At 38.0% G+C, this 24545-nt stretch overlaps 1 protein-coding gene and 1 pseudogene across 7 annotated transcripts in view; one reads left to right on the plus strand and one right to left on the minus strand.

Annotated features, from left to right (window-relative positions):
* The window catches only part of APAF1 (apoptotic peptidase activating factor 1), a 79880-nt gene that overhangs the window by 14286 nt on the left and 41049 nt on the right, over positions 1–24545 (minus strand). For 6 of the 7 annotated variants that reach the window (XM_026499834.4, XM_057316530.1, XM_057316532.1 and 3 more), the window contains 6 exons: positions 21053–21214; positions 16122–16253; positions 13530–13655; positions 11126–11245; positions 8709–8825; positions 6320–6445 (listed from right to left, as the gene is read on the minus strand). In XM_026499834.4, the coding sequence (XP_026355619.1) occupies positions 6320–6445; positions 8709–8825; positions 11126–11245; positions 13530–13655; positions 16122–16253; positions 21053–21214 (783 nt within the window). Of the gene's footprint in view, positions 1–6319; positions 6446–8708; positions 8826–11125; positions 11246–12932; positions 13144–13529; positions 13656–16121; positions 16254–21052; positions 21215–24545 lie in introns of those variants that run through there. The other variant, XM_057316533.1, reaches the window with a different exon arrangement.
* On the plus strand, positions 16933–19630 carry LOC125282648 (40S ribosomal protein S7-like; annotated as a pseudogene).

The following is a 24545-nucleotide window of genomic DNA, read 5'->3' on the forward strand; positions in this document are numbered from 1 at the left end:
GAATTCCTCAGGCATAAGGGAGAAGAAGAACTTGAAACCATGGAGACAGTGCATTCAAAGAAGGCTTGATGTATGGGCTGGAAGTATGATTCACAACCTGAGAAGGGCATTCCGAATAAAGGGAACGAATGCTTGAGTTAAAGCACAGCAACAGGAAAACGTGGAAAGATTATGGGGACTGGTTCATAGTTCAATCTGGCTGAAATACAGAACATACAAAAGAAACAGGGGGAAAAGGTTGGGAAGAGATTCAAAAAAACAAGCCCAGTGGGCCTGATGAAGCTGGATTTCTGAGCTGTGGGCAATCAGGCAGACTGGAACAGAATTTTCTTCTATTTTTTAACATCAGGAATAAAAAGATAAAGAAAAATCAGCAACCACCACACGTATGCACATTAGTGATATTCTGGGTCAAGCTTCTGACTGGTGAAGGTTCAACGGTAGAAATGTTTTTAGGCTTTTCCTATCAGGCTTAGGCAAAACTGTAAAAGAAATGACAGTTCTCTTATCCCCTTCTTTACTCCTTTATCCTCCACACTTAGCAGCCACCCTACCCACTGAGCCCTGGCTCTCAGATCTCTCTCTCCTGTCTCCAAGTGCTCATTCACAGAATCAGGATATTAGGAGTAGGGTATCTGTATGAGGGCAAGGGGACCCTAGAAGAGGAGCTGGAAGTAAGAGGAGTTTTAAAGAGAATGAATTAGGAATTTCAGCATTTTAAGAACTCAAAGAGATATGTTGGGGGAAGGGGAAGAAAGAGAGGTTTCCTGCCTCCCCAAATCATATCAGAAAGGAAAGGTATTCCATGCGACTAAACATAAAATACCCCAGACCATTTCCACTAGGAACTTTCTGGCTCTCTCCTACTTTCTGGGCTTTACTGGACTAGAGAAATAGTGGCTACTATGAACAGCTCTTCCTGAGTGACTAGCACTGCCATTCCTAGCTGTGTCTGATTCAGTGTTCAATCCTGACTTAAGTTCTTACTGCTGCCCTCCATATCAAGAAGTCAGAGAGCGTTCCTGAGCAGATGTAACACAAAATTTGACAATTGCTAAAGGAAGATTAAGAATAGCCTTAGCAGTTTTTGTTGCAGAAGATTTCTGATAAGGCAGTGATGACAGGGACACTTTTTTGTTGGACTCAAACACACTGTACTAACGGAATCATCTTACATAAGAGCTAAACTTCCACCAGCATTAGCCAAATGTATTAAGGTTGAGTTTGGGGATGTCTGTACCATAAGCTATAATTTTTGCAATGCATATACACTACAGAGTTTTTTCAGGGTATAAATAGTAAAATTAAAATTTTAAAAATTCCGAAGATCTTCTTATATCTAAGAGAGTCAATATACTCTCATACATTGGCTCAGGTGAACATGGCTACTCTCTGGGCTTTATTTAACTCAAGAGAAAGGATCAAAAACTACCATAGGTAGACCTCAATTTTCACAACTCTAAGTGCTATAAACAGGTGAGTTGATTTTGCAAATCTTGGCAATACCTTTAGTTTAGCTCAACAAAGATTTACTGAACTCCTACTAAATTCCAGGCAAGCACACTGGGGACACAAAGATGAATAAAATAAACCTCCAAAACAGTAACTATGTGACATGTGTATAGATTTGCTAATTAACTTAATCACTGTAATTATATCACAATGTGTACCTATTATATCAAATCATCACATACATCTAAAACATATACATTTTTGTCACACCTCAACAATGCTGTGGCGGGGGGAGGGGGGGGAGACAAACTTCCAATTAATTATTTGCTAAAAAATTAAAACAAAAACCCAACTAGTCAATTCTTGGAAATACCCCCCAACAGTTTTATTACATGAATGTATACTCATTAAAAAATTTTAAATGTAAGAAGTACTCTGGATAGAGCACAAAAAGAGGATGAAACACCACTTAACTCATATTTCTAAAAATAATCTAACTCTGATCCTAAAAATATTCCTAGAAATTATTTCTTCCCCTGGCTGAGAATATCTGATGTTCAAGCAGGTCATTAAACCTATGAATTTAGCTTCTGACAGAAAATCTATACAGTATACAATGTCTCAGCAGAATCAGCAGAATTCCATCAGATGTAGTTTAGTTTTACCCATTTCAAAGCCATCTGGAGAGGAAGAAAGGTGAATATCATGCTGAATTTCATAGCTAATACACCAGTATCATGGGAACCTGCAGTAAGTTTCTCACTGAAACCAAATTTCATTCCAATCCTACAGAACTCACAAAGATACAACATAAAAATATTTTTTTCAAAACAGTTTCTTTTTAATGTTTATTTATTTTAGTAATCTCGACCCCAATGTGGGGCTCGAATTCACGACCCAAGATCAAGAGTTGCATGCTCTTCTGAGTCAGCCAGGTGCCCTGTCTAAACAGTTTTTAATACTATAACCATTGCTACTACAGGATATACATATGTATTAAACAAAAAAACAGTAACTTCTGTTGAACATATGCATTTATATCTTCTTCACTTCCAAAACCCTATTACAATGACAAAGTCAAGAGAATGGGAATGAAGACAACAACAAAATGTTGGAGCCTGGGACACCTGGGTGGCTCAGTTGGTTAAGCGTCTGCCTTCGGCTCAGGTCATGATCCTGGGGTCCTGGGACTGAGTGCCGCATAGGGCTCAGGCTCGGGCTCCCTGCTCAGCGGGGAGCCCGCCTCTCCCTCTGCCTGCCACTCTCCCTGCTTGTGCTCTCGAGCCCTCCCTCTCTCTCTCTCTGACAAGTAAATAAATAAAATCTCTAAAAACAAAAAAATGTTGGAGCCCGAAAAGCAGGAGAATGGTAACTGACTTAACCAAGAAAACAGAATCCTAAAAGCATTACAGAAAGACAAAAGCAACAAAACAGACACTACAGAACTCACCAAATGCTCAGAAACTGAGGTCACTGAGGACATCAGAGGTGGGAGTAAGGGTGGGGCGAGGACCAGAACTATGAGGAATTGTGGGAAGATGGCAACCATGCAGGCATAGTTTTTTTAAAACTCCCTGAAGCCTCCATTAAAAGCAGACGAAGCAATTCAAATAGCAAAACCAAAAATGCACAAACAAAACCATGTTAACTGACGAAGTATCCCCACAAACCCCAAGATACAACTGAGTAGAGACAAACCGAGAGCTGCAAGGCTTGCATCCCAGCACCTACATGGGAAGAAGCAGAGAACAGCATGGAGAGTCTGACAGAACTAAAAACAAGAGAATTCCAAAACAGCCCAGTGACATTCACTGGAAAGTGCAGTGGACCAGCGGGAGAGCAGCAACAGACACTGAGTACAAGGCAACTATAGAAAAGTCTGGAAGGGCTAGACCAGTCTGGGACCTATGAACTCTCAAAATTAACCAGAACAAATACTATAATAATGAGGAGAAACTTCGGGAAACAGAATCAAAATCGAGTAGAACAGGATAATGACAGCAAAGGAAAGAGAAGGTCTAAATAAAAATGAAGGAAGGAGACAGGGCACAGCAGTATCATAGGAACAAGGCCATATTTTGAATGCTTTATGAAAACAAAAGGAGGAAGAGCTGGAGAGCTACAAAGCTAGAAATGTTGGCATTGCCCACTCCTTCAAGGAGTTCAGGAAAATTAATTTTGTGTAAAAAAGGAAAGAACTGTCATTGAATACAAACAAAGTTACTATGAGAAAAAAAGAGTAAAGTGCAGAAAATGTTCCTCCAAGCAATGAGAGCAAGCCAGAAGGAAGACTCTGAATTAAAGGGTACCAGCACAACTGAGGACAGAATTATAGTTTTGAGAAGAGGGGGATCAAATGAAGGTTTACACACTAAACAAGGAGACACGTTACACCTACCTCTAGGGCTCTTCCCCACTTAGCTCTAAGAACCTGTCAGCCAGATGTATAACCTCTGCAGAAAGACAAGATGATTCCTCTCTATGAATCTGACAAGACCAGGAAAAAAGACCTAAAGATATGGACAAAGATTCCCCATTCAGACCATTTTTCAGAAAAGGTCTCAGTCAACACAGAGAGCTTTCAATCAGCCTTTCAGTGTCACTTCTGGTAGCTAATGATCACCACACAGCTGAGGAAGACCTTTAAAACAAAAGGCCAAAACAACCACACAGAAAAAAACACCTTGAAGAAATAGCAGCTATGAATAAAAATGAAATTTTGAGGAAAAAATTATACATGATTTCTATATTATTTATACATCCATCCATCCTCAGAGAAAATATTACATCCATGAAACAAGAACACAATGTTCTTCAAAAGGAAGAAGAATGGACTCTTCAGCATTAAAAACAGTAGAAACGAGGAGCGCCCAGGTATCTCAGTCAGTTAAGTGTCCAACTCTTAATTTTAACTCAGGTCATGATCTCAGGGTTGTGGGATCGAGCCCTGTGTCGGGCTCTACACTGAGTGTAGAGCCTACTTAAGATTCTCTCTCTTCCTCTCCTTCTGCCCCAGCTCCAGCACTCTCTCAATAAATACATACATACATATATACACAAATAAATAGTAGAAATGAAAAACTCAATGAAAGGACTGGTAGAGAAAGCTGAAGAAAATTCCCAGAAAATAGAGCATGTTTAAAATGATGAAATGTAGAAAAACAAAATTACATGATCAGTCCAGGAGATCCACTATCTGAATAATGATTTTTAGAGAAAAAGAAAGCATTCTGGGGTGAAGAGGGATCAAAGAAAAAAATTAAATTTGAATTGAAAACCATTAAGTTTCCAAATTGAGAAGGGATCACAAATATCGAAAACAATGGATAAAACAAATACACGCCAAGACCCATCATCATGAAATTTCAAAATTCTAAGAACAAAGATCCTAAAATCTTCCAGAGAGAAAGATTAGGAATCAGAATGGCTTCAGATGTCTCAATATGAGCTTTGGAACCTTGGGAGAAAATGGAACAATGTCTTCAAAATTTTAGGGTAAAATAATTGCAAACCAGGCAAAGGTAGAACTGTCCTAAATTGCATTAAGGCAGAAAACACATTCATAGTACACTTAGTCTACTTAGTTATAATGACATTAATGACCTAAACAAAATGTTATCATAATTGTATTAGGATAATGGGATTGATAAAAGAGTGTGTGCATATGTCAAAGGTAACACAGGTGGGAAAAGGAAAAAAGCTAAATTTTCATCTTAATACGTTCATCTTAATTTTCAGTAAATTCTCAAACATAGAAATTGGTAACATTATAAGAATGGGATATGGGGGCATGAGGTAAATATCAAAAGAAACATCTAGAAGCTAAAAGAGGTGCTTCTGGGGGCGCCTGGGTGGCACAGCGGTTAAGCATCTGCCTTCCGCTCAGGGCGTGGTCCTGGCATTCTGGGATCGAGCCCCACATCAGGCTCCTCCGCTATGAGCCTGCTTCTTCCTCTCCCATTCCCCCTGCTTGTGTTCCCTCTCTCGCTGGCTGTCCCTATCTCTGTCGAATAAATAAATAAAATCTTTAAAAAAAAAAAAAAAAAAGAGGTGCTTCTGGAGAATGAGTAATGGGGGGGTCTATTTTCCATAATGAGCTTTGTAATACTACCTAAGTTTTGAAAGTATGTTTTTATGAAAGTTTCAGTGCACAAAGTTAATTTTTAAAAGAATATATAGTAGGCTTAAGGCCTCGGTATCCACAATCCTTCATTATGACAAACTATTCTTTTTTCATAGGATTTCATTCCTATAATAAACATTTTATCCTTAAAAGAATAAAATTATTTCAGAGGGATGCCTGGGTGTATCAGTCAGTTAAGTGTCCGACTCTTGATCTGGGGTCAGGTCATGATCTCAGGGTAATGAGATCAAGCCCTGTGACAGGCCCTGTGCTCAATGAGGAGCCTGGTTGGGATTCTCTCTCTCTCTCTCCTTCTGCCCCTCTCCTGCTTACACGTGTGCACTCTCACTCTCTATTAAGAAAAATAAATAAATAAAAATTTATTTCAATCGGATTTTACTACTATCAAGAAAAGTAAAGGGAAATTATACAAATGTGGCAAAAAAAGTATATTTATTGATACAAATCCAAATACCAAGGCAGGCAGGGGAACTCAAATGACTCCTTGACCTTCAAAATAAACAACCTTCCAGTAGAAGTTTCCCAAGTCAAATTGTCTGCCTCACCCACAGGAAAATATGAAACATGAATGGGTTTCATCCGAATCTATGTGTACGATCTGAATGTATGGCCACAGTAATATGATCTTAAAGAAATGTTTAAAATGCACACCAGATCTGAGCCACAACCAAAGTGTTCCTTGCTAGTGTATTACATATGTTGGAAGTTAATCCTTCCCCTCACCTGAATTGAAGAATCATCAGAGCTTGAAATAAGAGTCTTCCCATCATCTGTGAACTGGATGTGCTGCACAGTTTTCTTGTGCCCAATCCTGGATTGGAAGATTCTGTTGTTTAGGAGTTCTAAAATCTTCAAAATAGAAATGCCCAGAAAATTAGTACCAAGAAATTCAGCAACACGCAGGTACTACACCCCAAAAACATAAAATCAGACTACAGAAGAACATAAAATTTCTATCTCATAGTGCTTTCATTTTAATTAAAGGCACACAAATGACTGGTATATATGTATGCACAAGCGGAGCACACACATATGCATGCACACACACACCCTAAAATAAAACACTCCCTGGAATGACCAGATAGCAGTAGGAACCAGTGGCCCTTCTGAGAACTCAACTACCCAATTCATCAAACAAGTGGCAGCCTGGACTCAGCCTCCAAAAAGAAAATGACATTTAAGATGAACAGAGAGGAGAGAGAAGAAAAAATCTGGATGAGAGACAAGGCAAGCTCTTTATAAAACAACACAGACAAGGAAAGATAGGGGGTAATGAGGGAAACAGGTAACAGGAAAGAAAATATGAGTAGGCTGGGGAAGTATATTAAGAAGACTTAAAAGGGCTAAAGACTAATATGCCAAATGCAGAGATTAAGAAAGTGGTAACAGAACTCAAAAACTAATGACTATGTCAAAAAGGCTTTCAAGTGAACTCACCACAAACAAAACAAAACAAAGTTCTTTTGCCCAAATCAAATGTACTCAAGGAAGCCTAAGGAAAATACAAATGATACTAATATAGGACATTGTAGAAATTCAAACCTAACCTGCATGTCTGATAAAAGGCCCTTTATAAAGCTAAGGGAAACTGTGTGAGTGAGAGCCTTCCCCAATGAGCAGGGCACACAATCTTACAATTGCTGTACAGCAAAGGAAGACTCGCATCCTAGTTGAGCACAGAGGCTCGGAGACCTAGGGGTTTGAACTGTAGCTCCGCCACTTACTGATTTAATGAAAGTTGTGGAAACTAGGAGTTTAGACATCTGTAAAACAGGAATAACAACACCTAACATCCAGGGTGTTAAAATAATTCCATGAGAGAAACTGATAAACACCTAAAAGTGGTAGCTGCTGTTATTTGATACTAGGCCCAACCACATGAAAATGCCATTTTACAGATTAAACAGAGCCAAATATGATTCATTTATATATTATTTATATTATTTGATGACTTTGAGGAGGACAGGGATATGGATGAAGCACATGTGTGTTTTGCGAATTATTTCCTCAAACTATCTGTATAGCTTCCTTCAAGACGCTTAGTAAAAACAAAAAGAATGTCGGCCTGGTTTGGCAACAAGGTAAAAAGAAAAGGGGGATGAAAAGATCCTTTAAGACTGAATAATATACACCAGTTTGAGAGATGAGACTGAGCGGGAAGACTAAGGTTCACTTGTAAATGCACAACCATCCCTTGCTTAAAAACATCCACAATATACTTTCTTTCAGTACAGCACCCACCACCTTCACAATAATTTTCACAACAACAACAAAAAAAAAACCCCACAAAACCTTAACTCTGAATCCATGCCACAATGGCCAAATATATAATAACACTGACATCACTTTCTAAATGCTTCCTTCTTCACTTTGTGTATAAACATATAGTCTCCTCTTTGTGGAGCAATATGGACTAGAGAATATTTGTGTATTTCTTTATGAAAACAAATCCAAAGAGAAATAAATGTGGCCATTGCCACAATCAATAAATTAAGAAATAATTCCAAAAAGTTTGCGTGAGAAAAAGTGAGAGAAGCAATCAATGTTCTTTGAAAAACTATTATACAGCTAAAGACAATGTGCTTTGTGATAAAATCATTTTTATTATACTTTTTTTGCATTTGTTAAAAATTTATTTAGTCTTCTTTAATAAGTTAAGGATTTCAGGTGGTAAAGAGATATACTTCTAATATCAAAAGTAAAACAGAAAGGGTTGGTGAAACAGGTAAGCATGAGGCAACCCTGCACAGACATTCCCAATGAACCTTATCAGTACCAAAATGGAAACTTACACCAAAGGCTAAGGAGAGAAAAAAAATGCTCTTTGCACAGATAGCTAAATCTCTTGGAGTGTTTGATACACTTGGAGAACAGCAAAACAACCAGGTAGAGAGAGAATAAGAACACAAAAACACAAAAAGTATGAGGAAGAGTAGTAAAGACAATCTGAACAATATACCACCAACAGGACTGTAAGATTTTTAGTCTAAAAGAAGAATAATATATACCACACGAAGATTTCTTTAGTATGAGCTACAATGCCAGACACATAATTAATTTTAAATAAAAAACTCTCCTGCACAGAAGGACTCCGAAGACTAGAACGAAATACCTCAATGGCTCCATCTTCACCCCCAAATGCAATGTACTGAAGATGTGGACTTAAGCAACAGCAACTAACTTGAGCTTCAGTCAGATAATCAATCTGACCTGTTTTTCCATTAATGAGCTAATGAAAAATAAGGCACAATTAGTTATTAGGCTATAAGAGCAGTTTCTGTTCTTTAGAACAGACTTCAATTGAAAAAATAAAATGAAACAGAAAATAACCAACAAGAGCTCCCTGGGGAACAACAAAGCTCTATCCTAGTCTCAGCAGCTACATTTAGCACTTCACGCCTTCATTTCATTTCACTTTTGTGGTTCAAATACATTTTCATAAAATAAAATGAGCTTTAAAAGGTTTAAAAAGCAGCTGCTGTGCCCACCACCTGAGACACATCTGTCTGATTTATAATCCCACAGCTAGCTCCACACCCGGTTTTCCATTTCTTCACAAAGCCCATTTTAATAGGGCTATCGTTTGTTACAGTACATTTTTCAGATATTTTTCAAGGGGGCTAGTGAAACAGGACTGAGGATACATAAAAAGCCATATTCAAATAAAAATGGGTTTTATATTCTCTAAATCGCTCACAAAACAGTATAAATTAAGATTCTCTACCTTTTTGAGTGGGGGAGAAAGGAGCTTTGGAGAAGAACCTATAAGCATAATTTGGGTGACGGGACTTGTAATGCTTAAACTAAGATTGCCTAACTTCGTAATACATACCAATGCTAACGATTATTTTTTTAAGTCTCATTAATAAAAGCTGTCTCATCACTCGATTAAAACATGTGACCCAGAAAATTACATCTCAAGCTTAAATCAATTGTCAGCTACCTCTCTCTGTTACAATCTGAAAGTCTTAAATCACTTTCAACATGAAATAAGCAGTCATATTTGTTTCAGGTACAAAGATTATAGGGTATCAATCGAGGTACTCTTTATTTTACAATATCTTACCCAGCAGATTCTGATTAGATATTCAAAATGAAGACTGAAAATGCTAAAAGCTGAGTTTATCTTCCTTTCTCTCAAAAATCAGTTTCCACATTTTCCTAGTGACTAAAAACTGTTTTGTTCACTTAAATGGAACTACTGTCAGTTTAACTAGCCCATAAACTCTCCCACAATCACTGACATAGAATAAAATGATACTTTCATAGTCAGACTTCTTTTTGAAGTCTCACAGTTATGACAACTATTAAAGAAAGGTTGCACAAATTTAATAAAGGTAATACAAACATGAGGACACTGAACTTGACAAGAAAACTGCAATGAAAAATATCCCAAGTCTGCTAAAAATCAGTAACAAGGCATGAACATTCAATTCCACACCCCAATTCATCCCAGGAACACAGGGCATCAGGAGCTCCACATCAACATATTAAGGATGATAGTAAAACTTATAAAATATAGAAACAGGGGTGTCTCACACCTTGACTCTAACTCCTGACAGTAGACAAGGAGAAATGACCACATGACATAGACAGTTTACTTCCATGTATCTGTCTCCAGAATTTGGGTTCCACCTTCACCCTATAACCAGCTCAGACTTCTGAATATAAAAAGGACCTTACAGGTGAAGAAAGTGAGGCTCAGAGAAGTGTACAATTTACTCAAACATCACACAAAACTAGCTGACAGCAGGGACGCCTGCGTGGCTCAGTTGGTTAAGCGGTTGCCTTCAGCTCAGGTCATGATCCAGGGTCCTGGGACAGAGTCCGCACTGGGCTCCCCACTCACCTCTACCTGCTCTGCTGCTGCTCCCCCTGCTTGTGCTCTGACAAATAAAATCTTTTTTTTTTTTTTAAAGATTTTATTTATTCGGCAGAGATAGAGACAGCCAGCGAGAGAGGGAACACAGGCAGAGGGAGTGGGAGACGAAGAAGCAGGCTCATAGAGGAGCCTGATGTGGGGCTCTATCCCATAACGCCGGGATCACGCCCTGAGCCGAAGGCAGACGCTGAACCGCTGTGCCACCCAGGCGCCCCTGACAAAGAAAATCTTAAAACTAAAAACCTAGCTGACAATAAAGCTTAAGCTATACCTGTACCTCCTGAGTGAACAGTCACTGTTCTTTCCACCACATCACACTGAGCTTTACAGCTTGTTAAGCTTTGTCCTACCCTCAGTCTGTCTCAAGTTCTCCTCCTGGACTCCATGCAAATCAAGGAACGTGATCACAGATACCAACAGGAGAGGAAGGAAGTGAGACAAGGTATCACTTTTTTTTAAATTCTAAATACGAGCATATCTGAACCTCGGCTCAAAACCCACATATTTATTCAACTAATACGTACTGAGCACATGTTAGATACTACACAATTATGCCTGATCCCAAGTTCAAAACCAAACAAGAAAAATGTGAATCGTGAGTTCAACCAAAACAATATTCCCAATTGTTTTCTAAAAAATATACTCACCTGCAGGCGTTTTATATTGTCAACTGCAAGAACCATCACTTCATTTTCTTGAAACACAACATCTATTTCTTGCTTTAACACTATAGCAGAGTTCTTACATACTTTTTTTGTCTCCCAGAGCTAATTAAGAGATCAAAAAAACTAAAATAAGATAACCATATCCTGAAATATGTAAAGAGAAGGCTTAGTCTTAAAGCAAGATACAAAACATGCTTCATACTCAAAATACCTATGATGCTAGAAAATTTTCAATTATTAGATTATTATTCAACAACAAATATTTGTTAATTACATGCTATAACAAGTAGTAGTTAGTGTGAAGAGTGATGGGTGCTAGAGCCAAAATGCCCAAGTATGAACTCTCATTCCACCTAAAGTTGTGACTTTGGGCAGATTACTTATTAACCCAGTATTACTCAAAGAACTACTAGTCCCCACACTGTCTGATACCAAGATAAGGAGCCTGTACCAGAATGTAAATCAACTATATCATTAACACACTGTCAGCCTCTGTCTCCCTCTAAAAAAAAAAAAAAAAAAAAAAGTAGAAATAAATGACAGAAAATGGAATGCTTAGTGATATAATTAATCTTTTTTTAACAAGACTTTCTTGATGACGGAAGCAGTGAGTTGAATTACATTCTGGTTTGTTTATTGAGACTGGCACTTTAAGCAGAACTGACTCAACCTTCCTGTGACTGTTTCCTCAGCTGCAAAAAGGACTGCTGTGAGAATTAGCAAAATACAGTACTTCACACAATGTCTAGCATACAGTAAATACTAAAAAAACTGCAGCTACGATGTGTATAAACACTATATTAGATGCAACAGGGATAAACCAGGGTCCCTGGCCTCAAAGACCCTACAGCTGAAGACGTGTGAACAAGCTGGAGGAGCAGCGAAGTACTGAAGGTGAGAAGTAAAGCAAATCTGTACTTAAATTCGAAGTAGATAAGTACCATAAGAAAAGGACATAGAGTTATAGGACATTAAAGGAGAGAGAAATTCCCCCAAATGGAATACTAGGTAGGGCTTTGTAGAAGACTTGGGGGAACATATAAGATTGTTAAGATTTCAACAAGGAGAGAGACAGGGAAACAGGGTACTCCAAATATAAGAAACCACATAAGCAGGGGCGCCTGGGTGGCATAGCGGTTAAAGCGCCTGCCTTCGGCTCAGGGCGTGATCCCAGCGTTACGGGATCGAGCCCCACATCAGGCTCCTCCGCTATGAGCCTGTTTCTTCCTCTCCCACTCCCCCTGCTTGTGTTCCCTCTCTCGCTGGCTGTCTCTATCTCTGTCAAATAAATAAATAAAATCTTTAAAAAAAAAAAAAAAAAGAAACCATATAAGCAAAAGAAGCAGGGAAATACAGGGTATTGTGAAAATGTGAGCAGTCCAGTGTAGGTTACCTATAGGAATAAACCAAAAGACAGACTGGAGCAGAATGAGGCCATACTGTGGAGAAGTTCAGTGTAGACTTAGGAGTACCTACTTACTTTTAGTAGACAAGGAAACCACTATCTGTTTTTGAACAAAAATGACATGACTATATTGTACACAAAGAAAATACCTTGAAAGCAGCATGTAGAAAACCAAGAAAGAAAAGACTATGGCAAAGGCTAATACATTAAGAAAGGCAACATGTTGGGGTGCCTGGCTGGCTCAGTCAGTACAGTGTGCGACTCTGGATCTCAGGGTTGTGAGTTTGATCCCCATGTGGGGCGTAGAGATTACTTAAAAATAATAAAATCTTAAAAAAAAAAAAAAAAAAAGAGAGAGAGGCAACATGTAATGAGCACCTAAACTTGAAATGAAAAAGTAGAAACAGGGGCACCTGGTGGCTCAGTTGGTTAAGCATCTGACTCTTGATTTCAGCTCAGGGAATGATCTCAGGGTTGTGAGATCAAGCCCTGCAATGGGCTTGCCATGGGCTTGCACTGGGCGTGGAGGCTGCTTAAGATTCTCTCTCTTCCTCTCCCTCTTCTCCTCCCCGCACCCACCTCTCTCTGTCTCCCTCTAAAAAAAAAAAGAAAAGAAAAAAAGTAGAAATAAATGACAGAAAATGGAAAGGCAGAATCCATTAGAATTGGCAAGTAATTAGATATGGAAATTTAAAGTGGAGAAAAGAGTCAAAAATTAAGTCAATATATTACTTAGTAATATACTTAAATTAATCAAAACACAGTTTAATCACTGGATTTCTCTAGCATCTGGCTGATGGTAATACTCAATGAACATGTATGGGATGAATGAGACTGTTATAGTCCATGTAATAGCACTTTTCAAGGATAAATATTAATAGAGTCGTTTCTTGTTTTAATTCCCCCAATACTGCTCATCAATTTCTTAGTTTCTTAGACATAGACATCAATGCCTAAAATGAAAATCTCAGTATTTCTCACCCTGATTGTCTGGTCATCAGAAGATGTCAAAAATGATGATCCATCAGGAGAAAACATCACACAATGAACCCAACTTAAATGTCCTCTGCAATCAGCCACTTTTAAACACGAGTCCATATTCCACAACTAGAGAATAAACACAGCATATAGGAAATCACATTCATAAGCATTTTGAACATATCAAGAATATTGAAAATAGCAAAAGTAAATCAGTAATTTCACTTCTATGAATATAGGCCAAAAACAAACTAGCAAAAACACAGAATGACTTGTGCAAAAGATTATTCACTGCATCTTATTTTTAATAGCAAAAAAATTGGAAACAACCCAAATGACCATCAACAGGGAACCGACGGAATAAACTACATAATGGAATATTATCTAACTGTAAAAACACCCAGATCATAGCTAGTCACCGGGATATACTGTTTACAGAAAATAAGCAAAGAGCATACATATTTCTACAGAAGAGCATATATAAGGGTGCCTGGGTGGCTCAGCCCGTTAAGCATCTACATTGGTCTCAGGTCATGATCCCAGGACGAGTCCCACATCAGGCTCCCTGTTCACCAGAGAGCCTACTTCTCCCTCTGCCTACTGCTCCCCCTGCTTGTGCTGTCTCTGTCTCTCTCTCTGACAAATAAAATCTTAAAAAAAATAATAAAAATTAAAGTAAATTTTTAAAAAAGCTTTGATTTGAAATCATGCAAACATTTTATCTAAAAAATAGACTATTTTCCACTGTCATCCAATACTCAACTAATGGCAAAACCCTACAATAAATGAATATGCTAATTGTACATGTACACATTTCTGTTACTCATGCTTATTATGAATTGTCAATGTCTGCCACCCTGGCTGTATTTTGTCCTGAGTTCTGCTGTAAATTACTCAAATATATTCCAGTCTAATGAAGTACCATTTGTGCCTGAGTTCTTCTCATTACACTCTGAATGACAGACCTAACTTTATAATTTCAGAACAAGCATGGACAAAACAAGTACTTCATCACATGCCCAGTGGTTTTCAATCAGTGAGTTCTATGGTTGTAAATTAATTGTATGAAATTTTCTTTGCCTTATCACTAGAGTCCAAGCTCCTGTGGACATACAAGAGCTAAAGGCCATAAAGAGCTAAACCTGGTTCCATAACTAAAAAATCTCCCTTGAAAATTCTTCCCTTTTTCTTTCTTGTCCTTCCCCATCATTTCTCAGAGCCCCCAAAATCAGGTTCCTATTTTAAGAAAAAAGACAATGTTTCCTGGAGCTTCTAATAGCAGAGGATAGGGATTTTAGAAGTGACAGGAAAGGCTGAAAGAAGAATTGCTCCTCTACTCCTCCTTAAAATCCTGACAAAATCCCAGAAAGAGGAAATTTCCAACCACATCTACCTTGAAGATCTACAGGTAAGGTGCAAGATCTCCTACCACATCTGAATCTTTCAATTCAAGGACTCCGCTGAAGAGAACACCACCCACAGCACCCTACTTCTTCCCACCATTTCAAACAGGACTGGAGTTTGTTCACACTCACTGCCTATGCTTCCAATGGGTAGATTCTTGGCAGGGAAGTTCTTCAGTGTTAGTTGCACTATACTTGCTTCTGTACTTGGAATTAAGTAGAGATTACACAGCACACCCACTCACTCTCATCTTATCTGTATCTCCATGCTGACGGGCTACAGCTCAGAAACTCTCCCCCAACAGCTTTGCAGTAAGGAACAAAGTTGTCAAACTCACTAAAAATTGCTGAAATAAGCACAGAACACTAAAGAAGTGCTTGCAGTAGTCAAGCTTCCTTTGAAGAGAGCCTGTGCACCAAGTGGATTTCTCTATTTTCCAGATAAAGGCCCATACCCACCTGCTTGGACTGTCATCACAAGGAACTTCAAATTACCTGATGATAAGACCCAGTCAAGGAATAAGTAGCAACAAAGCTTGGAAAAACTAATCCGTCTTTGGGGAAAAAAAAAAAATCAGGAATTCACTGTTTTTGAAAAAAATTAATATAACCATTCACTGGGTAAAATTCTTCCAGGACCAGTTAGGTATAGACTCTGAATATAAAATCTATCAGATAAGTACAAAATCACAAATATGAACAATTTATTATAAGAGTCATTTTACGCATTAGTGCTTACCAATGAACATCCTAGGGTTAACCAATTCTAAATTGAAGTGTTGTCTTATTCTTCTCAGCGATCTAGGAAATCTGAACTGGACTCATCTCTCATCTTTTCTTTTACAGAAGATCCTTTCTTTCATATTATTTAAGAGATACCATGTTTCTGCCTAGGAAACCAGTGTTCATTCCACCGTTTCCCCAGAACTTGGCACACGCTAGCCATTCAATAAATATTTGGTGAATGATACTGTCATTCCCTGTCATACTATCAAATCAAATCTTCAATCACTGCTAAAGTAATAAAGCTGGCTATACAGTTTAATATCCTAAAGCTACAGGTCATTATGCTGTGAAGAAAACGCTCTATTATTTCTCAAACATCCTCAGTAGTTAATGGTTTAAGTAGCCCATTCTTTGGCATCCTTGTACCTCTGGAGACCCAACTTCACAGAGTAAGTGAACTACTCACCTCCACACAGCACTGGGACAAAGCCACCACTGCCAAATGATTTTGCAGGGAGGAGAAGTCACAATACTGGATGGTGCCATGATGGACTGTATGGATTTCTGCCAATAAGCCACTGGTATGAATGTCAAAAAGCTGTCAACATAAAATAGGTATCTATGAAGTAAAACACTTTTAAAAATAAGCTATACTCAAAATGAATCTAAATTTTTAAGTCCTGAAAAAATACAATTACTGATAACTGGCATAACTATTGACAGTCATAAATAAGATATAAATCAATACACACATACTTTTAAAATACTGCTCATCTTGAAACATGTTTCCTATACAGAAAAATTTATCACAGATAATCTCTCAAGCTGGCCTAGGGAGAAATAAAACCTTTGTGAATAAATGAATGGACTAGCCAAATTAACATACAGAACGGTTCTCCTGAATGCTTGTTTATTCAAAAGAGGAAAATGGATATTCATAAATGAAGATGATCAAAATAATATAGAACAGAGTCTTGCTAAAATGAAATTAGCTCAACTATTTCTATTTCTCTTCAGAGCTATCAAATTACTCCATTATGATCATTTTCCCATTCTGAACCAAAAAAAGCTATTTTTGAATAATGCAAGCTTCATTTCAACTTTTGAAAGATTTTTAAATGTTGAATATATTCTTCTGAAGTTTTTGCCAAATGATTAAAAACATTTATACCAATATATAGTATTGTGATTTAAGACCAAGGCATAGTCCAGGGGGGAAAAAAAAAGCTTCCAGTAGGAGCCATGAATATGTTTAGTGAATGCACAGCCCTTCAAGCATGCACAGATGTAAGCAGCACAGCATCAGAGGCCAAGAACAAAAGACAGGAAGCCATACTTAAAATGCCTCCCAGGACAGGTCATTCTTAAAAATTAATGGTGGAGAATGACAGAGGAAATTAGCAAGTATGGAATAGGCAGCTGTTTTAATTATTGGGTGTTAAGAAGTAAAGACCTAACAATCAGAGTAGGCTAAGAGAAAGGAGTTCAAAAGAAATAAGAGGAGAATGGAGAGACCAAAGAGTAAAAAATTGGGATCGACATGCAGTTAAGGGTGATTTTAGGGTAGCTTTATTTTAGCAGATAAAATAAAGACCCAGTCAAGATTTTTCAAACAAAGAGGCATTTCATGTAATATAAAGCTGTTTTCCTATCTCAGTGGAAAAGATCTTTTAAAATGATCAAACTCAAATGTAAATCAAACCACGAGATACCACTTTCACCTAATAAGATGGTTGTAATGTTTTGAAAAATGGAAAATAACAAGTGCTGGCAAGGAGAAAGTGGAACTCCTGTACACTACTAGTGGGAATATAAAATGATACAGCTTTTCAAAAAAGTTGCATTTAGAATTACCATATGATGCAACAATTCTACTGCTTGGTGTGGATACAGAAGATTTGAAAGCAGGGGCTCAAACAGATTCCTGTACACCATGATCACTGTATCATTATTCACAACAGCCAAAAGGTGAAAACACCCAAGTGTCCATCAACAGATGAATGCATAAACAAAATGTGGTATATCCATATAATGGGATATTATTCAGCTATAAAAAGGAATGAAGTTTTGTACATGCCACAACATGTATGAACCTTAAAAATATTATGCTAAATGAAACAAGCCAGATACAAAAGGACCAATATTATATGATTCCACTTATATGAAATATCTAGAATAGACAAATTCATAGATTAAAGGTTATGGGGGGGGGCAGTGGAGCCTGGGTGGCTCAGTCAGTTAAGTGTCTGCCTTCAGCTCAGGTCATGATCTCAGGGTCCTGGTATCAAGCCCCACGTCTGGCTCCCTGCTCAGTGAAGAGTCTGCTTCTCCCTCTCCCTCTGCCCCTCCCCAACCCTGCTTATGCTGTCTCTTTTGCTCAAATAAATAATCTTTTTTGTAATAAATAAAGAAAGAATAAAAAAATAAAGGTTACCAGGGGCTAGAGGCAGAGAGGAATGGGTAGTTATTAGTTTTTGGTTACAGAGTATCTGCTGGCGGTGATGAAAAAGTTTTGAAAATAGTGTTGATAGCTGCACAGCATTATGAATATCATTAATATCACTGAATTATACATTTTAAAATAGTTAAAATGCCAGGATGCCCAGGTGGCTTAGTCGATTAAGCGTCAGCCTTCAGCTCAGGTCATGATCCCAGGGTCCTGGGATCGAGTCCCACATTGGGCTTCTTGCTCAGCAGGGAGCCTGCTTCTCCCTCTGCCTGCTCTGCATGCTGCTTCCCCTGCTTGTGCTCTCTGACAAATAAATAAATAAAATCTTTAAAAAAAAAAAAAAAGTCCTTCTCTTTTAAAAAAAATAGTTAAAATGGCTAATTTTACATAGATACATTTTACAACAAAAAAAATTTAATCTTCAAATCTTATAAATGCAATGATTCCTTTTATGTTCCTACAAATTTTAACTTAAGACAAAAGAAGATATTTTTAATTTTGTGCTAAATATATAAACCATAAGCACCCAAGATCAAAGGGTCACAGCAACTATATCAATAATAATATAAAGAGCTCCTCAGGGAGTATTTATATAATTATGTGGTGTATTTCAATTGTGTTCTTTAAAATTGTACTATCAGGTGGCCCAGTTGATTAAGTGGATGACTTGATCTCAGCTCGGGTCGTGATCTCAGGGTCGTGAGTTCAAGCAATGCATTGGGCACCATGCTTCACGCTAGGCATGGAGACTACTTTAAATATATATATATAAAAATACATACACATACATATATATACACGCATATATATACACATATGTATATATATACACACACATAATATATATATATACATACACACACATACATACACACACTATCTCGGGGGATTTGAGGAGCTCTCAAGAGACTTAGGCCTCTTCCTCAGTCAGTGCTCTCACCAAGGAGAAGGCCATTTTCTGTTCAAGCACAAAGATAGTGAAGCCCAATGGCAAGAAGCCAGATGAGTTTGAGTCCAGCATCTCCCAGGCTCTCCTTGAGCTGGAGATGAACTCAGACCTCAAAGCCCAGCTCCAGGAGCTGAATATAACAGCAACCAAGGAAACTGAAGTGGGTGGTGGTCAGAGAGCTATTACCATCTTTGTTCCCCTTTCTCTACTGAAATTTTTCCCAGGAAATCCTAGTCCATGAATTGGAGAAAAAGTTGAGTGGGAAGCCCATTGTCTTTATTGCTCAGAGGAGAATTCTACCTAAGCCAACTTGAAAAAGCCATACAAAAATTAAGTAAAGTGCCCCAGGAGCCACACCATGACAGCCATTGCATGACACAATCCTGGAGGACTTGGTTTTGCCAAGCAAAATTGTGGGCAAGAGAATCCGTGTGAAACTGGATGGCAGCTGGCACATAAAAGTTCATTTGGGTAAAGCACAGCAGAACAATGTGGAGCATAAGGATGAAACTTCTCTGGTGTCCATAAGAGGCTCATGGGCAAGGATGTCAACTTTGAGTTCCCAGAGTTTCAGTAAAAAAAAAAAAAAAAAAAAAAAAAAAAAGATTAAATAAAACATTCACAGTAAAATAAATAAATAAATAAATAAAATTGTACTATTTCAGGTTTGGAGAATAGAAGAGGTTGGTAAAAGGATAGGAACTTTTAGTTAGAAGATGAATGAGGTCTGAGGATCTGACATATAACATGGTGACTATAGTTGATAATACTGTATTGTATAAGTGAAATTAAGAAAGCAGAAATTAAATGTTCTCACCAAAAATAAATAAATAAATAAGTATGTGAGGTGATAGATGTATTATTTAACTCCATGTGGGAGGAATCCTTTCACAATACATACAAATAATAATTCATCACGATGTATACTTTAAACAACTTAAAATTTTATTTGTACCTCAATAAAGCTGAAAATAAAATAAAACTGTAATATCTCTTATTCAAGTCTTTAAAAATTACTATTTGAATGAAACGTCACGGAGTCATAAATCAGAATACCTACCTTTCCAAATCCATGGTATAACGTGGGACAAATTATTTGGCTGCTCTGAACCTCAACTGCCTCATTATCTGCTGTGTCCCTTGGATAGTTATATTAAAAGAAATAATATGTGAGAGCACTCTGAATACTACAAATGTAAGCAATTATTACATTTGGAAAAAAAAAAAAGGAAAGCATTTTGTCATTCACTATTTCTACATATTGTCCTCATTTACATTACAAAAGTCTCACAATATTCTTCAGTTGTTAACAAATATTTCTATCACAGTCACCAAATCCTGATAAATTTTAGGGGTAAGAAAGCACTTTGAGGGGCGCCTGGGTGGCACAGCAGTTAAGCGCCTGCCTTCGGCTCAGGGCGTGATCCCGGCGTTATGGGATTGAGCCCCACATCAGGCTCCTCCGCTATGAGCCTGCTTCTTCCTCTCCCACTCCCCCTGCTTGTGTTCCCTCTCTCGCTGGCTGTCTCTATCTCTGTTGAATAAATAAAATCTTTAAAAAAAAAAAAAAAAGAAAGAAAGAAAACACTTTGAAAATCATCTAAACCGATGTATTTAAAATTGTAAAAAAAAAAAATTGCAGAAAATATTCCATGTTTTCAATAAACTTGAGAAACACTGGACTAACTAACATAAATTATTTCTGTATTACAGAACTTCTGGAGGCCTTACATGTTGGTATATACTGAGTGACTCTAACGGGGGAAAACAACACATAATGTTTCCCAAACCTGTGTGACCATGGAGACCTTTCCTCACAAAGCCTATTGACATCCCCTGAAACACAGTTCTGAGAACTATGAAGTTAGGGAGACTGCCCAAAATCATATAGCTATACTTTCATTATATCAATAAACAGTGTACAACGCAAAAAATCAGCTGACATTTTCATTTTCTTTAAATCAGGCTAATTTTGGCTTGTTAAAATACTGATACTTACAAAGATTTTATTTTTTGCTGCCACCATTATCCTAGCACCATCAGCAGACCATGAACAACATTTCACTATCACTTCCATATCCTCTTGAGGCTCCTCTGAATTTAGGAAGAACTGCTTCACATTAATACTTTTCCTCTCATTTGCTGATTTCACATCCCAAAGCTTCAGATTACAAAAATAAAAAAACTGTTTAAGTTTGTTTAAATCTCAAATCACACCTCTAGAATTCTACCTGGATCAAATGCAAATATTCACTTTTTCTAATGAATTGTTTTCTTATGCATGACTTTAAAAATTAAGTACTCCAGCTTCATTCAGCACCTTCTTAAAAAGAAAAAAACAAAAACAAAAAAAAAACTAGAAGCACTGCTTGAAATGCAAAATGCAGAATGTAAAACTAAATAAAATGTTAAAAATTCCTTGCATGCTGTGGAGGAGGCTACAGATTAGGTGTTGACAGTAAGGATGAGAGTAGAAGAAAGGCAAGAGGAGACGCACAACTGGCCACTGCTGCCCTCTGCTGTGCCAGGCATGAAGTTCCCATCCACTTCATGCACAGCCTGGACACCACACACGGCCCAGTTCAAACCAAGTTAGAAACCCAGCAGAGCACCCAGGAACATAAGGAAGTCCCTGAAAACAGAAAATAAAGAATATGCTGAAAGGAAGCAAGACACCTTGTGTGTTTGGCGGGGCCAGACGGAGCTCGAAAACTGGACCCTGAGAAGTAGGATACAAAAGACTCTAAACCTCACTGACTAGCAGAGCCACCTGAACAGCACAAAAGAAAAAGGCCTTCAAGAAGACCCATCTTCACTCCCCTGGGCCTTGAGCAGCAACCCAGCTTCACAGAGTGATAACGGCTGCCATGCCCAGACCAAGGGTTGGCCAAGGGCAAGGACAAAAAAAAAAAAAAAAAGGAAAAAGAAAAAAAAGCTGTTTCTGAGGCTTTAACTCAGCTTCCAAAGCACAGCTCCAAGGTAAAACCAGATTTGTCTGACCAGGCACATTTTTAAATCTCTCTCAAGTTTAGAGACGTATGATATACACTAAGGAATATAGCCAATACCAAAACCTTTCCCCTTGCAACAAAATTGGATGAAGCAAGAGACATCAGGTACTAAAATAGCCTTTCTTGATACTTAGAGAGAAAAAACAAAAAACAAAAACCCTCCATATAAAAGCCAGAAGCTTCAGTAACGTCAACTAGGATATATGAGAAATCATACTGTTTCCCTCTTAATATAAAAAACAAAGAAACCACTGCCTAAAAAGAAAAAAAAAAAAAACTAACACAAGCCAATTTCATTAAATCTGTCTAAACTGCATTCTGCATCTGGACCTGACTTCAGCTCCTATCCAATGAGTGGTGAAATTCCACGTATCAAGGGACCAAGTAAATACCAGCATTTGATTTTGAGTAAGTCACTACACTATATCAAGGGCCCATGTGCACCCTGGCCCTTGTGTGTTTAAATGGCAATTTTTAAATAAAACTCACATTTTGAAATGGTTTATCAACAGGGCCTGAAAAACACATGCTGATCAACATGATACCCTGCAAAATGCTTAGAAGATTACAGAGCCATTTGGGACAGGAAATAATTTTACAGTTCTTGATCCTCTCAGAAGGCAAAAGCTTTAGAAGACTTTGACCTTGAAATGCTGTTATCCAACATCATTTTGCAGGACCTCTGCTTACTACCTGTCACTGTATCAGCATGAACCAGCTAACGATACTGGCTTAACAGTGCTGTGGGAAAGCGCCCACAAACACGGCAGTTCTCACCAAGAGTGCAATAATGTCTCTCCCCCGCTGCTAGTGCTCTGTGCTCTACAATCACATTTTGATACACATGAAGTCAAAATCCTGTCCCTGAAGACTTTTAACATTTCTTTCTTTTAAGTTTGGAGAAGTCTTAATTTGATTTGAAGGGACACAGCAAAGGTTTATCATCACGAACACATTAACCACTATTCTATAAATAAATAAATCAGGTATAGATAGCTCTCTCAAAGGGTTTACAGGTCAATAAAGGAGGTAAGACAAGCCCGTAAGTGACTCTAAGACAAGGTACATCAAATGTGTCATTTGAGAGGAAAAGATACAGCCCAGTGGGAATGTTAGACCCAAGCTGTGGGCTTGAGTGAACAGTTGTTGCAGAGGAGGACACCCTGAAGATCAGCCTACTGTAGACCAACGTAGGATGGACAGAATTTCGACACTAGAAAAACAAAAGGAACACTCCATGGCCTAGATTCTAGGCTAAAGGGTCAGCTTAATAAACTAAAGTACAAAGGGGAAAGCAAAGACAATGAAAAGGGAGAACAGGCTGCAGTCTGGGTGCAGCATCAGGTGCCTGAACACATCCTGGACACGCCCTCACCTGTTCTCAGAGCACCCTTTTACTATTTCCATCGCTTGTCTATTCCCTTACCTCGGTCTCCAACTGGATTCTGAACAATTATTAGGAATTAATTGTTTGGTGTTTTGTTTTGTTTTAGTATTTAAAACCCAAATGCCAGTGTCTAGCACAAAGTATTTAATAAATAATCAAAAAATACATTTTAAGTGAAAAGACAGATTCTTCTCATGTTTCAAGCACAGGTGAGTAGAAACAACAGTGTTACTGAAGGAAATAGGGTTCAGGTTCAAGATGCAGATAGAACACATACATTTATCTTCATACCCTCCCAAAATCCATGTAAAACCAATGGTAAAGAGAATTTTTCTCTGTAGGCGTAGTTCATAAGGCAAAGGAGAAAGGAAGAAGAGATAACAACAACAAAACTGTAAAGGCTAAAAAAAAAAAAGCAGAAAGACAAACAATAAGGAGACTCCTAAAAACTACATCCTGAGTCCACCATGGGGAAAGCCAAGAAGCAGCCCAATTCATACCATAAAATTCCTAAAAGGCTGAGGAACTATCGCACCAGGTACCCTCTGATAAGGGTGGGGAATCACTACAAGTCCCTTGAAATCCCCTCCCCACCTATGCAATCCAAGTCACTGTATCCCCACTCTAGCTGAAGAGTAGAGGGTTTTTCTATACCTGGCACAGTTGAGAGCAGGGTCACCATTCTGAAAATAGGGAAATTGAGAGAGAGTCTATATCCCAAATGCTAAGATCTCTACCTAAACATCTTCTTCCCAACCAGACTTACACCCTACAGGTAGAAGACCAAAGACTAAACTTGCCAACCAGACTTACACCCTATAGGCAGGAAACGGAAGACTTTTCTCTGAATATCCAACAAGATCAAGACAAAAAGATCTAAGGAGTATGACGTTAGGAGTTTACCATCAAAAATGGCAGGCAGATAACCGTACAGAGAAACTCACAATCAGCAAGCTCACAATTCCCTATCAGCTTTTTGGTGCTGCACTCTTAAATATGAGCAGGATATATATCTAATACATATACAGATCTTCCTCAACTTACTATAGGGTTACATCCCAATAAACCCACCGTAAGTTGAAAATGTATTTAAT

The sequence above is a fragment of the Ursus arctos genome, unplaced genomic scaffold (assembly GCF_023065955.2).
Source record: "Ursus arctos isolate Adak ecotype North America unplaced genomic scaffold, UrsArc2.0 scaffold_21, whole genome shotgun sequence".
Classification (NCBI taxonomy): Eukaryota; Metazoa; Chordata; class Mammalia; order Carnivora; family Ursidae; genus Ursus; species Ursus arctos.